Source organism: Saccostrea cucullata, unplaced genomic scaffold (assembly GCF_032062105.1).
Source record: "Saccostrea cucullata isolate Sc308-1 unplaced genomic scaffold, CSIRO_AGI_Scuc_v1 ctg199, whole genome shotgun sequence".
Lineage (NCBI taxonomy): Eukaryota > Metazoa > Mollusca > Bivalvia > Ostreida > Ostreidae > Saccostrea > Saccostrea cuccullata.
The window spans coordinates 253,161-271,556 of record NW_026926084.1 but is presented as its reverse complement, the minus strand read 5'-3'; the positions used below and the strand labels follow the sequence as shown (position 1 = coordinate 271,556).

The window sequence follows — 18,396 nt, the reverse complement described above, 5'->3', positions numbered from 1 at the left end:
GTATCTCAGTTTTAAGGTCTCGTTCGAAGAACCTGTACCTCTCAGTTCTAGTTCGCACGTTTGGTGTTGGAACATTCATTACCTGCTATCCGACTTTCGTACATCTTAGAAACGAAGCGTTTTTTTTTCTTTTTGAGGTCAGGTGACACGTTTCTGGAAAATGATTTACATGTATTACAATTTCCTCAAGAATTTTTTATGGTACTGCAGATCAAGTTTCCTCACAAAAAATGAGGTACTTACCAGATATTTGTTGCAAGATACTAAAAGACGGTGTTTCATGTATATTCCTTATAGGTGATCTTTTGAATTGACAATGTCGCAATTTTTGGTGTACTTATTTTTTTTAACTTGCTGAAAACTCACCAAATAAATATTATATTTATTTGTTGGATTTACTTAAAAATAGTCCACATTAATTGGTTTGATTTCATAGTCATGTAACTAAACTGATCTTTCCTAGCTGCAGCTAGATCGTTCCATGTTCCTTGTCTCTTCAGGGGATATCGTCTTGGAAGCCTTGTAAACCACACACACAACATATACTATAGATTCGATTACCGGTGTTTCCAAGACGCGATATGTACCTCAGACACGTTTCATACCACATCCTGTTCCCGCGGACAACAGATGACAATGGGATGTTACTCTTCTTGTAAGTACATAGCAGCATAATGTAGATGACAATAAAGATTTCATAGTTGAAACCGATAAAGCAAATTAACAAATTCGTTTTAGTTTCTGACAAAATTCGACTAGTTGGAGGAACAAAAGCGTCTGAGGGTCGTATTGAGTTGAAACATAATGGAATATGGGGAAGTATTTGCTCAAGAAACTTCTCTGTCTCTGAAGGAAAAGTAATATGTCGCAGCCTGGGTTTCAAAGGCAGGTTCGTACTTATTACTTGGGATCTATACCTTTGGCGTCTTTCATTCTTTCGATGTAAAATGAACTGTTAATTGAAATGTATCCTTAAATTTCCAGACACGTAACGGTGCATCATGGTGGTTTGTTTGGTCATGGAGAAGGACCGGAAGTGATATCCCACGTGAGCTGTCGAGGTATGGAAGAAGAGATATGGGCCTGTAACAACCTTACTTACACGGAACGTCCGTGTTCCAGGGGGAATGAAGTGGGCGTAACATGTGGTAGGTCAATAAAAATTGATTGGATTCTTTTAACAGGTCGAGACCACTAGATTTTCTGACGTCAGCATAAATTTGCATGTAAATTAGCTATCTGTTTACTTTACCTACAGCTGAATGAGCCGCAGTGCATTGTGGGCTACTACAAGTACCCAGCTGTGTTGAAAATAAAGGGCAACTTGAATTGTCCTTAGGGAACTTGTTTTCGATTCTTTTTTGAGATTTGGGAAAGAAATATTTAAAATGATGTATAATCTTTCATTTCTATGCTCACATTTACAAAATTTGTTTTATGAAGCCTTATATCAACTTATAATACATCGGCCTAGCCCCATTGTTCAAAGAGACGTAGGTGCTATCGTGTCGATAAAACATTTAGTTTTTTTTTTCGCGCGATATACATATACATAGTTTTAGCAGGTAGTATATAGGTCCTTGGTTTTAGACAACAGGAGAAGGTGTGCAATTATTATTTAACGGCTCAATATTATCAGAAAGTGTTTTATGAACATGCAAACGTCAAAGCGTTTGTATGGTATTCGAAGCAACTATTAATCATCTAAAACAACTCCAATATTAAATGTGAGCATGGAGCAATGACTTTAGAATATAACCGTTCAATTTCGGTCTTATAAAGTGATCAAGACGCTCTACAGCTTTTCCGGTGATGAGTTGAATATTAGACCGACGAAAACCACGTGTCGCCATTGAATCGTAAACACATAGTAGCCTGTCATGCTTTGGGACTCATTCACTTGATTGGAGAACGAGTGTGACGAACTCATCGTCACGTGTTGAAAATTGCCTTCCATATAAGGTAGTGGTCTCGACCTGTTTAAAGCGGCAATACGGCTGCAAATCGTGTGCTTTTTCATTCAAATTTACCCAATATATCATTCAGGAATAAGGTAAAAAGTTAAAGTAAGCATATGAAAAAATAAATATACTCTTCTCATGTAAAATTAACGTAATTAAAATCTGCCGGAAAATCAAGGGTCGTACAACTTAGTTCTGTTTATTTGTACCACGTGAATTCTAAAATGGCACGTGCATGCGATGTAGGGTTTACAATTATAATGGTATATTAAGTAAAAGCAATTCTGAGAATCAAAATATCTTAACTCTCCGGTAAATTAATAATAGTTAACATATTAGTCTGCATTCAGACAAATTTAACATGATTAAGTACAAATGTTGACGTTTTGTGTATTGGGGTGCAGGAAAGGAAAATCCACCAAATCATACGTCATCGCGGCAAAATGTCAAACAAAAAATCTTTCTGTAGTTCCAATACAATTTGCACTTCAAATGGCAACAATTTTTATATGTCATAAGTACATTTTTACGTTGAGTTTACACTGATTTTTTTCTTTGAAAGCCATGGAGCGAGAAATGATAGTATGTATCAACAAACTTGTAGGGTAGAACCTTCGCGAGCCCCACGTGAATGTCGCCGAGATCCCGTTTCTTCTTCATCCAATGATTACATTAATCTCCCAACTAAATTTTTGTCAGGAAAGTTGCTTTTTAATTTCAAGCCCTATTTTCGGTTTTGTTTTTCGTTTTGGTCGACTTTGTCAATGTAGCAGGCCTACCGGGCTTCCACCTCTTTCCATGCTGTTTTGTTTATGAAAACTCTACGCATGCGTGAATAGCATGGCATGTGGAACCTCGAACACGTTGCGATCTATATATTTATGGACCATAAATAATTATTAATTTTAATGAAATAATCAGAATTATTTACTTATGAAATTTGTAATTTACTGAAAGTGTATGCATTTATGAGTATGAAAAAAATTCCAAATCCTATAGGAAAATTTTAACAAGTCTGTTTTTGAAGAGATGCACCGTATTGTCACTTTAACGGAGAAAAAGTCATGCAAGAAAACAAGCACAATGACTTCAGCAATGTTTCTTAACACAAGCTAAGGATTTAAAGTAAGTCTTATTAAATCTATTATATGTGTATTTTAATTTTAGATGGGACTCCTTTGCAGTTGGTAGGAGGAGCCGGACCTTGGGAGGGTCGCCTAGAGGTCCAATATGGTGGCGCATGGAGAAGTGTTTGTAAAGACAGCTTTAATCAACAGAAAGCAAAGATCATCTGCAAAATGATGGGTTTTCCCGACAGGTTAGTTGTGCATTATCTAATTCTACCGGTGGTTATCCAAATTAAACTCATAGCTCCCATTCTAGGAAGAAAATTCTTCAAATTTAATCATATTAATCATATGTCAGTTTTGAATATTTTTGTATTCTTAACAACCAAAATGAATTTGAATATCCACATTTAAAAACTGTTCGTTATCTCCATATATTTCATCTCGGAAACTTCATAAAAATTCTGACAAACAAAGGTACATGGCGGGTTCCAGTAAATGATCTACCGATCCTCTTTCTTTACTTCCTTGTAAAATACAGCTCAACGCACTTTTTAAACTCACATGGTTTTTCGCACAAATTAAAGTCACATTTTTCTTGCAATAAAACTTAAAATTATCGAGCTTCAGTACGAGACATAACCTTTACATTATTAAATATTTCATGTTAAGGTGCATATTCTCTAAAATCATTATCTTAAGTTTTAAAACCTCGATGTTTTAAAAGGAAATTTGTTTATAAATTGTATGATGTTACATATGTATGATTCTACCACAGGTATTTACAAATTAATTAATCGAGCTTTCTTTGATACTATTTTGTTGAAATGTTCAAATTGACTTCTTACAGATGAGAATTTTTCTAAGTACTTTACACATTTTCCATACTTGTCTCAGTTTTGTCGAAATGCAGCGCCGAAAAATGACAAAACTGCATAAAGATTACAAGGATAGGATAATAATGTATCGATTATCTTTCAACAAAGTAAATTGTTATTATTGAAAAAAAGCTTTTACATTTATGGTCTGAATCTTTGAAATTTTGCGTTGGAAGTTTTCTTTCATGATGCTAGATTTCAGAAAGTGAACTTGAAAATGCCATCTTTTTAACATGGAAAGCAGTCGAACAAATGAGAAATACTTCCATCATCTTGCGCCTTAGTGTCATATTAATGTACAGAAAATACAAACGTTACATAAACTGCACTGTTTCTGTATTTAGGCAAGGCAAAGGTATGCTTTAAAATGAACGGATACAAAGACATCTGCATTTGATGAGAAACCATGAAAAACCATTCGGGAACTGTCATAATCTATCATCCAAGAGCATATAAAAATCCTTTCAATTATTATATGTGAATTATATTTGAAGTAATGGAATAAGATCAAAATTAAGTTATAGATCACTTTTAAAATATATTTTGTCGGTACGTTACACAATTTTGCCATTATAACAATGTGACCTTAATTTGTGCGGAAAACTATGTGAGTTTAAAAAGTGCGTTGAGCTGTATTGTAATAGCAATGAAGGAGAAACTTGAGCAGTACTGTGAAACAATGTTTTCTAGAAGTGGTGTAAATCCTGACCTAAAAATATTCCAGGGAACTTTTTGTAAAATTTGAAATCACAATTCTTTTCAAAAACCAATAGCATGAAAGACTTTTTATATCTTTATGCATCCATTCCTTATGATAAAATAAAGTCCAGGCTTTTTGACATCAATGAAAGCTGCTTTTTCAATAAAAATGGAACTCGTAAATTTACTTACCTTGTCATTGGTCATTTGCGAAATTATTCTCATAAAACATTCCGATTGTGCAGGTGTTCCAGCAGTTTGTTGGAATTCTCATGGGTACCAATTGCTTCCCTTTATAAGCAGACTTATTTTTGTATTCATATAAAGCATAATTTATTCAAAATCTTATACATGAGATAAAGAATACCCTTGGTGTGGTTTTTAACACGACATTTGATAAATCAACGACGTATTATCAACTAACAATAGTTGTTTCCGTTCAGTGTAGACACATATCCCAGTAAGCTTGATATTTAAGATAACAGAGTTTGACACTTGTATTTCCTACTTGGAAATACTACTAGAAAAAGGTGTTAGTGGTAACCTAACAACAAATATTTATAATACGAGGGGCATTTGAAAAGTTTTGAGAACTGTTTAATTTAAAATTATCAGTTTCACAGAAAATAAAACACAATTACTATGAAGTTGACATCAAAAAGATGCTCGAGTTTCTGATTGACAATATCTACATTGTATGAGGTTTTTAAGACCAGGAATTCAAACGATCTATTGGAATTCCCATGGGTACCAAATGCACCCTGTTATAAGCAGACCTATTTTTGTATTCATATGAAGCAGAATTTTTCCAAAATCTTATGTGTGAAAAGAAGAAAACACTTGTTGCCTTCAACTCGACGTTTAGATATATCGACGACGTATTGTCTATTAACAATGGGTATTTCCATTCTTATGTCGATACGATATATCCCGGTGAGCTTGAGATAAAAGATACCACAGAGTCTTGCATGCTAGAAACTTGAGGTAGCGTCGCCGTCGGAATGATTGCCGTGGATGTGGTACCATTAGGCCTAGTCAGTGTAATGGCCGCCTAGGGTCGTGGCGTGGTCCTAACCAGTGGAAATGGCTGCCGCAGCTTGGACGCTAGGACGGGCATATGGACTCTTGGACTTTGAATTTCTGGAAGCTCGCAACATCTTTCTAATTTTTTAACCGATGCCAAAGATGGATGTCGATTTTAAACGAATTTTGTCGGACACGAAAATTTCGTGTCCTTTGCTCAGAGGGTTGATGAAGAAAAAGGAAGAGTTGAACGCGCATGCTCACCAAATAAAAGACATGTTTGCGCATGATCATGACATAGAAAAAAGGGGAACGCGACAGGGAAACAACAATTGACTTAATAATAAGAGTTACTGTCCTTTGCCAATTAGAAAATTATGCACAAGCAATTACTGCACTAAATAACTTGGTTTATCCTTATAAGATAAACCCTAATATATCGACGACTTATTGTCTGTTAACAATGGGTATTTCCATTCTTATGTCGATACGATATATCCCGGTGAGCTTGAGATAAAAGATACCACATGATTAATATATCACCTGTAGGGGTTTATATCTTACAGGAGCATGCTTTAGGTATTAAAGTAATATACGCTATAAAATACTGTTTATATATTTTGTTTACATATTTGGATTATTTACTAGAAAAAACGTTAATAGTTATCTAACAACAAAGCTTTATGATAGATGACTAACTTTTCAATCATCAATTTCACTGATGCATTAATATATCACCTGTATACGGGGTTTATATCTCACGGTTGACTCGATATGCAGGAGCATGCTTTAGGTATTAATAATTTCTAAAACGAGTTGAGTTATTGATAAACAAGTTGATAAAAGCAAGAATATTAGCAATTTCGTTTAAAGTCTTCTCTTTGTAAGTTTTATGGTCGATACAATGACCTAGTCAGCAAATATATGTTTTGAGCACGTGTTACTTTGAAATCGATTGGAATTTTGAGTATTTGTGTACTGACGTCATGAGCAAAGATGCGACCTAATTCAAGTGATGCTTCATTTGTCGGTGATAGGGCCGTTTAAATGGCGGTAGCATCCTTTTAATGACGAATGATGAAGTTGTAGAAGAATCATATCTTTACTGATTTCTCGCATCTCGGGCGTTAGCTCCGCGAAATAAAGTTGTAAAAGGTAGGCAGAGTCGTGACACCAGCTGTTGTCGCTGAATTCCCACTTTTCAGTATGGCCTCCGCTCTGACTCTCCCATGCACAAGTCACAATATAAAAAGCAGGGATAAGAGTCGGATAAATCTCGGATTATTGTCCGAATCGTTTATCGAATTCGCTTGCAATTCATAATTTAAAAATTGAACTTTCGATCGTATAAAAAAGACTACCTATTTCAAGTTTCAGTGAAATATAATCTCAACTTTCAAAAATTTATCTTCGAACCATGAAACAGACGGGTACACATACATGCAAAATTATATGATGAAATGATTCTTTTCGCTAACGTAGTATATTGAAAGGATCTATTGTACTAGTATCTAGCAGAGCGTTTACAGTATTGTAATATTTTTCAATGTTAATGCCTGATTGCTTTTACTTTCCGAACCTGAATTATATCTTTCCGATTGCTTTATTTCTAGCGATGTTGTTGCTGACATCAAACCAGATAACTTTTACGGAACTGGATCAAGTCGTCAGATGATCAGTATTCTACATTGTCGTGATGATCTCTCAGACATTGGCGGGTGTGCCCTGTCTCGGGGATGTTTATCCTCAGTCGGTGTTGGCATCCGATGTCGTAAGTTATTTTTGCAATTATCACATAGAAAGCTACACTGTAGTAAATTGATTATGATTTCCTAGATTTAAGACTTCTACAATACACAATCTATTAAAAAATAAAGATACACAGGATGTAAGGCTGCGTGGTGGGTCACACCCACTCGAGGGTCGAGTCGAGGTCAAAGTTCAAGGCCAGTGGATACAGTTTGTGATGACGAGTGGGATGATAAGGACGCCACATCAGTTTGTCGAATGCTGACGGATTATCCCATTGACAAGTAACAAAAAAACAACTTAGAATACTTATCTTAAAACAACAATTAGAATAGATAATGGCTTTCTCATTTAAAAAAAATGTTCTTCATATTTCAAGCATGCAAATTGAGAAATCAAAGTTAATCCGAATTCTATTGCTTATTTTGTGAATATATTTAGCCAGAATGTCTTCAGTGTTCTGTGATACTTGTCTGAAAGGTGTCCAAGTTTTGTGTAATCTTTATGTTTGACACCTCCCAGTTCTTTGAATCATTATTTAAGTAGGAAAGTAATAACACTCGTTTGCTTTCAATGTCAGAATCTTATTGTTTTGGATGTCATGATGTGTAAGGATTTTCTTGTTTTGGGATGCCATTGTGTAGAAGGATCATCTTGTTTAGGATGTCATGGTGTTGAGGGATCTTTTTGCTTGGAATGACATGATGCGTGAAACTCTTCGTGTTTGGGATGCACTGGTCAAGGATAGTCTTGTTTCGGATGCTATGGTGTAGAGGGATTCCCTTCTTTTGGATTCCATGGTGTAGAAGGATCTTCTTGTTTGAAATGCCATGATGAGTGAAGATACTCGTGTTTGTGATTCCATGGTGTATAGGGCTCTGCTTTTTAGGATGCCGTGGTGTGGAAGAATCTTGTTTTGGATGTCATGGTATGAAAGGCTTTTCTTGTTTAGGATGCCATGGTGTGGAAAGATCTTCTTGTTTAGGATGTCATGGTGTGAAAGGATTTTCTTGTTTAGGATACAATGGTGTGAAAGGATTTTTTTGTTTAGGATGCCATGGTGTGGAAAGATCTTCTTGTTAAGGATGTCATGGTGTGAAAGGATTTACTTGTTTAGGATACAATGGTGTGGAAGGTTTTTTTTGTTTAGGATGCCATGATGTGGAAAGATCTTCTTGTTAAGGATGTCATGGTGTGAAAGGATTTACTTGTTTAGGATACAATTGTGTGAAAGGATTTTCTTGTTAAGGATAACATGGTGTGGAAAGATCTTCTTGTTGAGGATGTCATGGTGTGAAAGGATTTACTTGTTTAGGATACAATTGTGTGAAAGGATTTTCAAGTTTGTTTAGGATAACATGGTGTGGAATATATAGAAAAATCTTTAAAAATCTTGTTAAGGATGTCATGGTGTGAAAGGATTTACTTGTTTAGGATACAATGGTGTGGAAGGCTTTTTTTGTTTAGGATGCCATGATGTGGAAAGATCTTCTTGTTAAGGATGTCATGGTGTGAAAGAATGTTCTTGTTTAGGATACAATGGTGTGAAAGGATTTTTTTGTTTAGGATGCCATGGTGTGGAAAGATCTTCTTGTTGAGGATGTCATGGTGTGAAAGGATTTACTTGTTTAGGATACAATTGTGTGAAAGGATTTTGTTGTTTAGGATAACATGGTGTGGAAAGATCTTCTTGTTAAGGATGTCATGGTGTGAAGATTTACTTGTTTAGGATACAATTGTGTGAAAGGATTTTCTTGTTTAGGATAACATGGTGTGAAAAGATTTTCTTGTTTAGGATGCCATGGTGTGGAAAGATTTTGTTCAGGATGTGAAAGAATGTTCTTGTTTGGGATACCATGAAGTGTAAGGATCTTCTTATTTGGGATACCATGGTCAAGGACTTTCTCGTTTAGGATGACGTAATAGATATTTCGCAAAACAGGATGCTTATTTATCTCTTGTAAAGCGTACCTCAAGGATAATATTTAGTTTGTAATTAACTTTCGTTTTCTAAACCCAGCTTGTTCTGAACTATGATATGGGCCCGCGCCGTGCCCTGTTCAGTTAATTTTGTCATTCAAGTCACCTTTTTTGTGCTTCGCTATGAGACTGTCTTCTCAATCATTAGTATTTATATTTTTTAGACCTGAATATTTATCTTACACTGAATATCTTCAGACAAGTAAATGGGACTGCCTTCGCGAATGCTTTCTTCGGAAGAGGAACTGGAAGAGTAGCTATGTCGAAGGTCAAATGTAATGGGTCAGAGGTCAGTCTCCTCTCCTGTCCGGCAGACCTGACAGGGGGAGTTAACTGTGATCACTCTCGGGACGCGGGAGTGTCTTGTTCAGGTACATCTTTTACACAAATCACTTGTAGAGTACTTTACACAAGTATGTGGGTCAGTCATTTTGCCACGAGCTTGACACTGTATGCAACATACATATTAGGAAATGTTTGATGACCATTGAAATTTATACCTGCTAGGTATTGTTTATTACTAATCAAGAGAAACTTTGATAATAATGTCAATGAAATACGATCTTTTACTCGTGCTTACTTTTTTCAACCTAAACAACACGCAGAAAGAAATAATCAAACTCTTTAAAATTCTGTGTTTTGTTTTCTGTACTGCATTTGCGCTTCGTTATGAATATTGATGAGATAGCAACCAGTGTAAATCCAGGTCACTTTTGGAGAGACGTTTTATTATGTAGCGCCGAAATGCCATGCCTTACTGAAGATTTAAGAATAATAAAGAATTATACTGTTACCATTATGCTTTTGCCTCTTCCACAAGTTACTGATAAATTTATTGCATAATCTTTGCTTTTAGTCAACAACCACGTAGTTTTAACGGGGAGCTCCTCCTCACCAGACACGGGGACTGTAAGTCTTGTGGAGGGTACACAATGGCACAGTATATGTGACCATTCCTGGAATACAGAGGGGGCTCGTGTTGTCTGTCGATCACTAGGTTACTGGTAAAGGTTCTTCCTGTTTTGCAATTCTTCTCTTAGTTGTCAGTGGAAATGCATGAAGCTAAAAACTAATTTGCGGTGGTTTTCATTTAGGAGTTCGTCACCATCTCTCTATGTTGACGCATGGTTTGGACAAGTCAATGGTACTTCGTTGGATATTGAGCCGCTTTGCACTGGGTCTGAGTCCAACATAGCTTTCTGTAAATTGAGGAAAGAGTGGGGCAACCAGTCTTGTTCCCATAGTGATGATGCTGGTGTCGGGTGTACACCAACAGCTATAGGTAATCAATACATATCAAATCAACAATTTCCTCCCTTAAGCTTGCACATATTTCACTTGTTTGTTTGCAGTGGGCACAATTTCAGTCTATAGCTGCCCTAGTTCAACAGCTGTCTCAAATAGCCAAGTGCAGTTTTTAACATTCTCTCTCTCTGGATATAAATACATAACACAAAATGGATTTCACGCGTAAAATATGGAGATAACTAACAGTATTCAGTCTCAGAAGTCCTTAAACAATATAAGTCAGAAGCAGAGCAAACACAGATCTCTAAAACATCAGTTGGGAGATCAGCTGCAATGGAGGAATGAGCATCCCCTGTCTTTCATTCATCCTTTAATCTACAGGGTATCACAATGTGCGGTTATCTGACGGTGAAAATTCAGGAATGGGTCGGTTAGAAGTATTCTACAATGGTCAGTGGGGATCTTTCTGTCAAGACAACTGGAACCAAAACAACACAGATGTCGTCTGTAAGATGCTGCACTACAGGTATTCATATTTTAAGGTGATATTCGTTATATTCTAATTAAAAGAAATGGATATCAGCGATTCATTTATTTATCATGTGTCCTAAAATTAAACATTGCTTGCATTTTTAAATAATCAATAGCTGTTAATGATATAATTTTCTTTTTTTTTTTATGTCATAAATACTGTTTACAAATACTTACCCATGTTTAACAATTTGTAAATACGCATGAAAGAAAAAAGTAATTTGTAATGAATAATTATTACTTTATTTTGTAAATTTGAAATTCTCTTGCTATCATTTTTTAATTACCATGTAAAACTAGTTGGGTTTTTTTTAAAGGTCAGGTGATTTTTCATTTTACAACTCATCACAAGGAACAGGAGCTGTGCTTGTAAACTCACTGGAATGTTTCGGAAATGAATCGGATATTGGATATTGTAAAGCTGATTTACAAAAGGAGAAATGTCTGCGAAAATCTATTGGCATAGATTGCACGGGTTGGTTACTTTGCATTTATAGCATTTTCATTATTTATATTTATCAAATGATAATTCAATGATGGTCTTTTTTCAGATGGAATAAAGGTTCGGTTCGTCGAACCTGCCCAGAATTTTTCAGGTAGAGTGCAGGTCTTCAAGGATGGAGCATGGGGAGAAATTTGCTCGTCTGATCTCTCGGAAGAGGAGGCCCGTGTGTTGTGCAGCATGATGGGTTTCAAGTAAATCACATGTATATATTTAGGATAGATCCCTTTGCAAGTAAACTGAATGCTTACCTCTTCCAAACATCGATTTTCTTTTTCAAACTTTCATTTAGAAACACTTATGCTCGTTTACTTTCTGGACCCGCCCATCCCACCGGTAACCATGGTGTCGTCAAGGTAATAGACCTTCAGTGCGATGGATGGGAGGAGCATATTCAGCAGTGTGCTTATTTGTCTTCTGGTGGATGCTCGAACGTTGGAGTACATGTGCAGTGTTTTGGTTTGCTACTTTTTCGTGCTTTTCAAATACGGCATATCAGAATCGTGTTATAAATTAAATGTAATTGGTAAATATGACCTCGATTTCTCAACACCAAAATACACGTACATGCAAGAAGACAATTTTAGCAAGAAAATTATCAAAAATATTACTTGTTAATATTTTCTCTTAATGCTAAGTAAATCTTTGTCTGCTACAGCATGCACCAATTCCTACATCACAGCTCGTGGGAATTTGTCTTCCACGGGGTATCCGCAGGGTTACCAGCAGTCCGATTGTCTCTACGCCATCACTCCCCCTAACTCCACCCACCATATTTATAAACTGACCATCAGTGACCTAGATATAAATAAAACTGGAGATTCCATACAAGTACGATCCCGTATTTTCTTCAGTCATAATTTATGTACTTTGGTGGTAGTGAAAAAGAACTGAATTAAATGCAAATATTTGGTGGAAACTTCACACATATCTTAAAAGTATTGCTTTTATTAATTTATCTTTTTGTAAGTTTATTTTTTCTATCTCTTTCGTGCAGAGGAAGGGGCATTAGTGGGATGTGTGTTAGAATTTTATTTGTATCGACCTATTGGCTGTGTTGCTTTTAGATAACGGAAGGTCCAGGTGGCCCTACGCTTGCCGAGTTTTCTGGCGGACGTATTGACCGTTTAATTTTAGCGGGAAAGAAATTCCTGATTCGCTTCAGGTCCGAAGCTGGCAGTCAAAGCCATCGTGGGTTCAGCCTAAAATGGAGCCGTACGTATAGAATTCATAGCATAGATTAGAGCGGTTTAATTGGGGTATAAAAAAACTTTAATAAATTTCTCTTGATTTTAACCTTAATAAAAAAAAAATCAAAAAATGTTTCTTTTTATTTATCGTTTTCCACTCTAATAGCTCCAGATTTAATGACTATGAAATTATTAAAAATCTATTTTAAAAAATCTATTTGGTCAAAAAATATTAAAAGATACAAATTTCTCCTCAGCTCTTACTTTGGAGGATGTCATAGCAGTCAACTGTGATACCAAATCATGGCGTATTGTGGTCAACATGACTTTATTACGCATGTTATACCCTGACTCCGGAGTTTCCCAGATTTATCTTTCGAAACAGTCTTGTTATGGTCACGTGGTCGATGATACAATCGTGTTCGATCAGTCGTACAACAACTGTTCAACTTCGAAAACGGTAGTGCTGTTTGATGTCTTTTAAACAAATATACTTTTATCTCTTCTCCCAGAATAAATCATTCTTAAAATATTTTAAATCTTGCATGGGATTGAATTTCTTCATTGCTGATTATAAGATTTCAGACCAGTTTGTGACATATAAAAATCAGCTGGTGTACCCAGAATCCGCCACACCATTTCCTCTGATTGTTCATGGTTACCGTTGGCGAGTTGATGTCAGCTGTGACCTTGACCGTTACGAACATGTTACTCAGCATTACAAGCCAACAGAAGCCCCAGTGACACAAACGACACTGCATCACGAAGTAGGGGGTACGGGTCACTACGACATAAAGCTACAATTCTTCACCGATCCACAGTACTTCCACGAGATCAAAGTATGAATTTATCAATTATGTAAATCTTTAGCATTTTTTTTTTCATTTACGAATCTGAGAAAAAAGTACTTATGACAAAAAAGAAAAAATGAAGAACCAATTTTATTAGCGTTAATTGAACAATATGTCTATCAAACTATAAAAAAGTCTCTCAAATTGAAATAAGATACACAATCTAAAGGGTTCTTTTTTTTACTAGGGAAATCCTATAGCAGCAAATATTGGTGAAAATATTTTCGTGAAAGTTTCCCTGAACAATGACGATTATGGAACGAAAATGCGACTCGACACATGCAAGACAATGCCAGAAGCAGTTTCAACACAGCAAAACACATACGTCATTATCAAGAATGGGTAACGCAGTTTTATATAGTATATCCTTTTGCCAGATCTTGACAAAGGGCACAAGGTGGGGGAATGGGGACGGTTGTTCGGGGATAAGGTGAAATTCACTCCTTCATGGCACCTTGTCCCACCTTTGTTTTTAGAGGTCCGTGTTTCGTCTGCTCATTCTTTACATTGTTTTGTAGCCAGACTTCATTAAGATTACTGTTCATTGCCTTCATACTAGTATTTCATTAATTTTTTTTTCTGTTTTATACATGATGAACATAAATTCCACGTGATTAAAAATTTTAAAATGTTGTCCTATGCTCCCCTCCAGTTCCCGACTTCGTTCTAAATCCGTCCGGGGAGATAAAGGATGAGGTGGTCCCAAAACCACGCCCATCGAGACGTCCACATCAAATGAGGCTCTAGCTACGCGCAAATCAGTGAATGATTATTTTCAATACGGGTTATTTGTAAAAAAAAAAAAAAAGAATAATAATTAATAAATGAAATAACTTTTTTTATTTTTCAGGTGTTCTGTTGATCCAAGTACACAGATCGTTTCTCAAGGAACGCACGAGACGCGTTTCTTATTCAATGCGTTCGTCTTCCCGTCCAATCAGAATGCAGTGTACATTTCCTGTAACGCTACATTTTGTTCCACCAATGATTTGTCCTCAAAGTGTTCTCAAACATGTCATCATAAAAGATCGAATGGATTTGATCAATCTCATAAACTATTTTGAATAAAAACAAGTTTAAAAAGTCATTTATCAGGTTTATTTACATGAAAAAACATATATATTACAAGTTACATAATCTGAAAACCTCGTGAAATCACATCAAAGCAGAAATGTTGCATGTGCAGTTTTTCAGTGTGTGAATTGATTATTGACCTGTCGTAGCCAAACATCCATAGGTTGTAAAATAACATAGATATACTAACTGCTGCGTGAAATGGATATTAGTTTTGACCTTGGAGTTACTTAAGGTACCTAATGACGTGTGCCATACCAGCAGAGTCTCCCACGATCATCAGTCCTTTGTTGTCCACCACCACAGAGTGGGGGACGTCAATCCAGTCCCTCCCGATCTGATGGACCCTCAGTACCTGTCCATGTTTGTCAATCATATGGATAGCGTTATTGTTGGCGTCAGTCACGATAACGTGTCCGTAAATATCACAGGTCAGGTCAGTTGGGCAGAACATGTACTCCATCTTCAGTCCGACTGGACCGGTATAAATAAACTTGACCTGTTCGTTTCGGGTGAAGACGATGACCCGGCCTCTGTCTTTAGCGGTTTTGTCGATGACGCAGATTTCCTCCTCGACAGTTTCGGCGACCTTCAGTGGGGAAGTAAACAGACGTATGTCAATGCTGAAAGCCAACCTCTTCATGATCCTTCCTGATTTAGTGATCTTCACTAGCTGACGTTTGCTGTAAGGCCGAATCTGTCTTCCATCTGTGCTGGGAGAGTCTACTAGACAAGCCAACAAGACGCCACTTCTACTCATGTGTATTCCTTGTGGATGCAGTGGAGATGCATTGAAGAACGTTTCAAGAGTTCCATTCAGACGCAGTCGTTTTATACAGCGCGTGTCAAAACAGGACATGAATAAATCGCCATTGCGAGAAATTGCAAGATCTCGAATAACAAAATCAAATTCCCCAGGTTTTTCCATTGACCCATCCACGCCAACCAGTTGGATTTGTTTCGGGTTAGAAAGGGAGGACATCCAAACTTCGGATTCCCCTAGAGGCACCATTGTATGAATTGGTTGACCATCTGAACATGGAATGGATGACACACGAATTAAGTCCAAATCCCGAGTGGGTTTTAGTGTTTCTGCTTGCAAGGACCAGGCCACTGTTGCCAAGGGTTTTTCTTGATGATTATGCCCGAAGAGTTCTCGGATTCTCTCATCTGTCGACGATCCTGCATAGAATATTGGTGGTTTGGCCTCTTGAATTTGGATCTTCATATCAACGGACGATATCATAGACCTAAGGTCGTTTTCTGATCTAAGAATGCTAATGTCCTCGGCGTCATTGATTGCCATTTCGATGTTTCCTATCACTTCCTCTGTCGATTTCATCTGGTCTTCTAAGCCTTCCTTTGAAACCTTGTACTCCTCCAGGTCTATAGAGTTTTTCGACTCGACATCTTCGACTAAAGCATCCCTGATACGATCTATGTCCTTGTGTAGTTGTTCAGCTCTCTTTTTGATAATATCGATGCACTCCTTAGACTTCTTTGTATAAGTCTCTTCCGATAGGTTGAGATTCGTCATCGCTGTCCTCGCGTCCGACTCATACCAGGTCTTTACTGGCAAAATGTGCGATTGGAGCTCGCCTCGTAACTTGGTCGCCGCCTCCGAGATGCTTACGAACTGGTGTCTTTGGTGTCCTTCCACGATGCATTCGCTACAAACGATTTTATTGCATTCTAAGCAATGAAGCTGTACGTCTTTACTTGGATGTGAAAAACATCTACGAAGTTGACTTCTGGGTGTCATTGCTTCACTTCTTTCACGTTGGAATTTAGGAACAAGTTGTTTGTTCTCTGCTCTTGCAGGCTTCTTAGTATGGTCCTTAGGCATGACGCTATGGCCAATGTTAGGCAAGGGTTCTTTGACACGGAAATTAGAGATCGTTTCTGGACTTGTCGCAGTTTGTTGCAGATGAAAAGGAAGTCTCGGGGTTGATTTCGCGGACACTGTGTCATCTGGTTTAAGATCGATAGTGAGCCCCGTTGAAATATCTCGCATTTTATGTTTTGCGCCATTGGCGACCTCATTGGCATGTTTTCCCCGACATTCCCTACAGTAATATTTTTGACACTGGTCGCAGAAGAAGGCAGCGGTGACATCATCAGGACACGAGCTACATTTCACGGGTCCGGCAGGAGTGGGTTCGCGTGTACTGGCCGGGGTCTGATCCTTTGGGGTGGCGGAGGAAGCGGCAGATGATAGCGGTACATTGGCCTTAGAATCCTCACTGGACTCCATCTTCAAGTTTCACTCGGTCAAGACATCAGTAGAGTCCAATTCCTTCAGCGAATAGTTTTCCAGATTAACAAACATTGGTCTTTTTAAAATAAATTTTAACAAGGCTTATGGTATAATTTAAACGTGTACCTTTTAGTAGCTCGTTAAAAATACTTAATCAAATTGCGTGAAAGCGATTTAATGATAATGTAATCAGTGAAACGGCAGAGTAGTTCCTCTTTTCTCTTGATACGCTTAATTATAATGAAAACGTTTAAACTGTCACAGATTTACTTCTACAGGTTACATTTAGAAATAATTAATGTCTTCAATAACTCGTACTGGGAACGATTAAAGCATTGTCTTATCAAGGAGGGGGGTGAAATCTGCTCAACATTTTATCACAAAATTTTAGGATACTGTCTTTCCATTATTATTTATGAAAATGTATATTTTGGTTTGACGATTTCCGTATCAATCACAGTACTCAATAATTATCGTGTTGCTATCCGAGACAGATTGAGCACTGTTCATGGACAAATCACCTCCATGATCGCTTAGCTGACATAACATGACAATGATTTTTAAAGAGGAATTAAAGTGAAAGAACTCATAGGCGCTTCGTATGTTAATCTGTAAATCACGAAACATAAGTATAATATATATACGTCTACCCCTCTGTATTATAAAATCAACTTTTACAGATAACTGTTTTCCCTTCCGCTGCGATGTCCTAAGAATCCTCTGCTAAACAGCTAAACGTCTTTGAGTATGCATTTTCTGCTAATAAATGTTTGTTTATTCAAGCCTTTCGCAATTCTGCTAAAATGTGCCTTGCCCCAAATTCCTATGTAAGTGATTTTCTTTTTTACCTTTTGATTTTTTTTTTTTAAAGAAATTGGCTTCAAATATACAAATTATGTTTTCCGGCAAACTGATTAAAAATTTTCGACCTATTACCATCGTTCCCGAATACAGTGGAATCTTGTCCTACACAGGATTGACGCAATATTTCATCTCGCATCTTTCAGGCATCCCGATCATTGATCATTATTTTGTCTGTCCATCTGCCCATGAACCGCTAATTTCATTAGCGTTTAGTAGTACCGTATATCATTCAAAAAGAATGGAGGCGTACAAGGCGAGCACAATCCCCCGCTCTGAGAAAAGACATTTCTCAATTCTAAAAGTTATATTTTTTCAAATTTATTTTGTTTATATCATCTTTAGCACATTTAATTCTGTATTTCATTGTTTTAATATTTTATTAATAATCTATTTTTCACTCATGTTTTTAAGATATGTGAAAACAAAAAAGAAAAAGCTTCATGTATGATTCGAACTCTCTCCATAGCGCAGGGTTTGGTCCAAGACCGACCGCTTTAACCACTACGCTACGAAGTGTATGCA

At 36.9% G+C, this 18,396-nt stretch overlaps 2 protein-coding genes across 2 annotated transcripts; one reads left to right on the top strand and one right to left on the bottom strand.

The window, feature by feature from the left end:
• Nucleotides 1-463: 463 nt before the first annotated feature.
• On the top strand, nt 464-14,763 carry LOC134270705 (deleted in malignant brain tumors 1 protein-like; the record flags this gene model as incomplete). The annotated part of the gene is given in 20 exon segments (XM_062752954.1): nt 464-655; nt 739-889; nt 985-1,148; nt 3,129-3,279; nt 7,242-7,399; nt 7,506-7,580; nt 7,583-7,661; nt 9,556-9,728; nt 10,214-10,361; nt 10,452-10,639; nt 10,987-11,131; nt 11,454-11,611; nt 11,688-11,832; nt 11,931-12,097; nt 12,297-12,469; nt 12,706-12,853; nt 13,086-13,288; nt 13,407-13,667; nt 13,867-14,021; nt 14,530-14,763. Coding segments are annotated over 20 exon segments (3,248 nt in total), but the record flags the coding sequence as incomplete, so codon positions are not given.
• Nucleotides 14,764-14,979: 216 nt separating this feature from the next.
• Nucleotides 14,980-17,007, bottom strand: LOC134270704 (uncharacterized). Its single transcript, XM_062752953.1, has one exon. It carries the CDS (start codon nt 17,005-17,007, stop codon nt 14,980-14,982), a length of 2,028 nt encoding a protein of 675 aa, XP_062608937.1.
• Nucleotides 17,008-18,396: the final 1,389 nt, after the last annotated feature.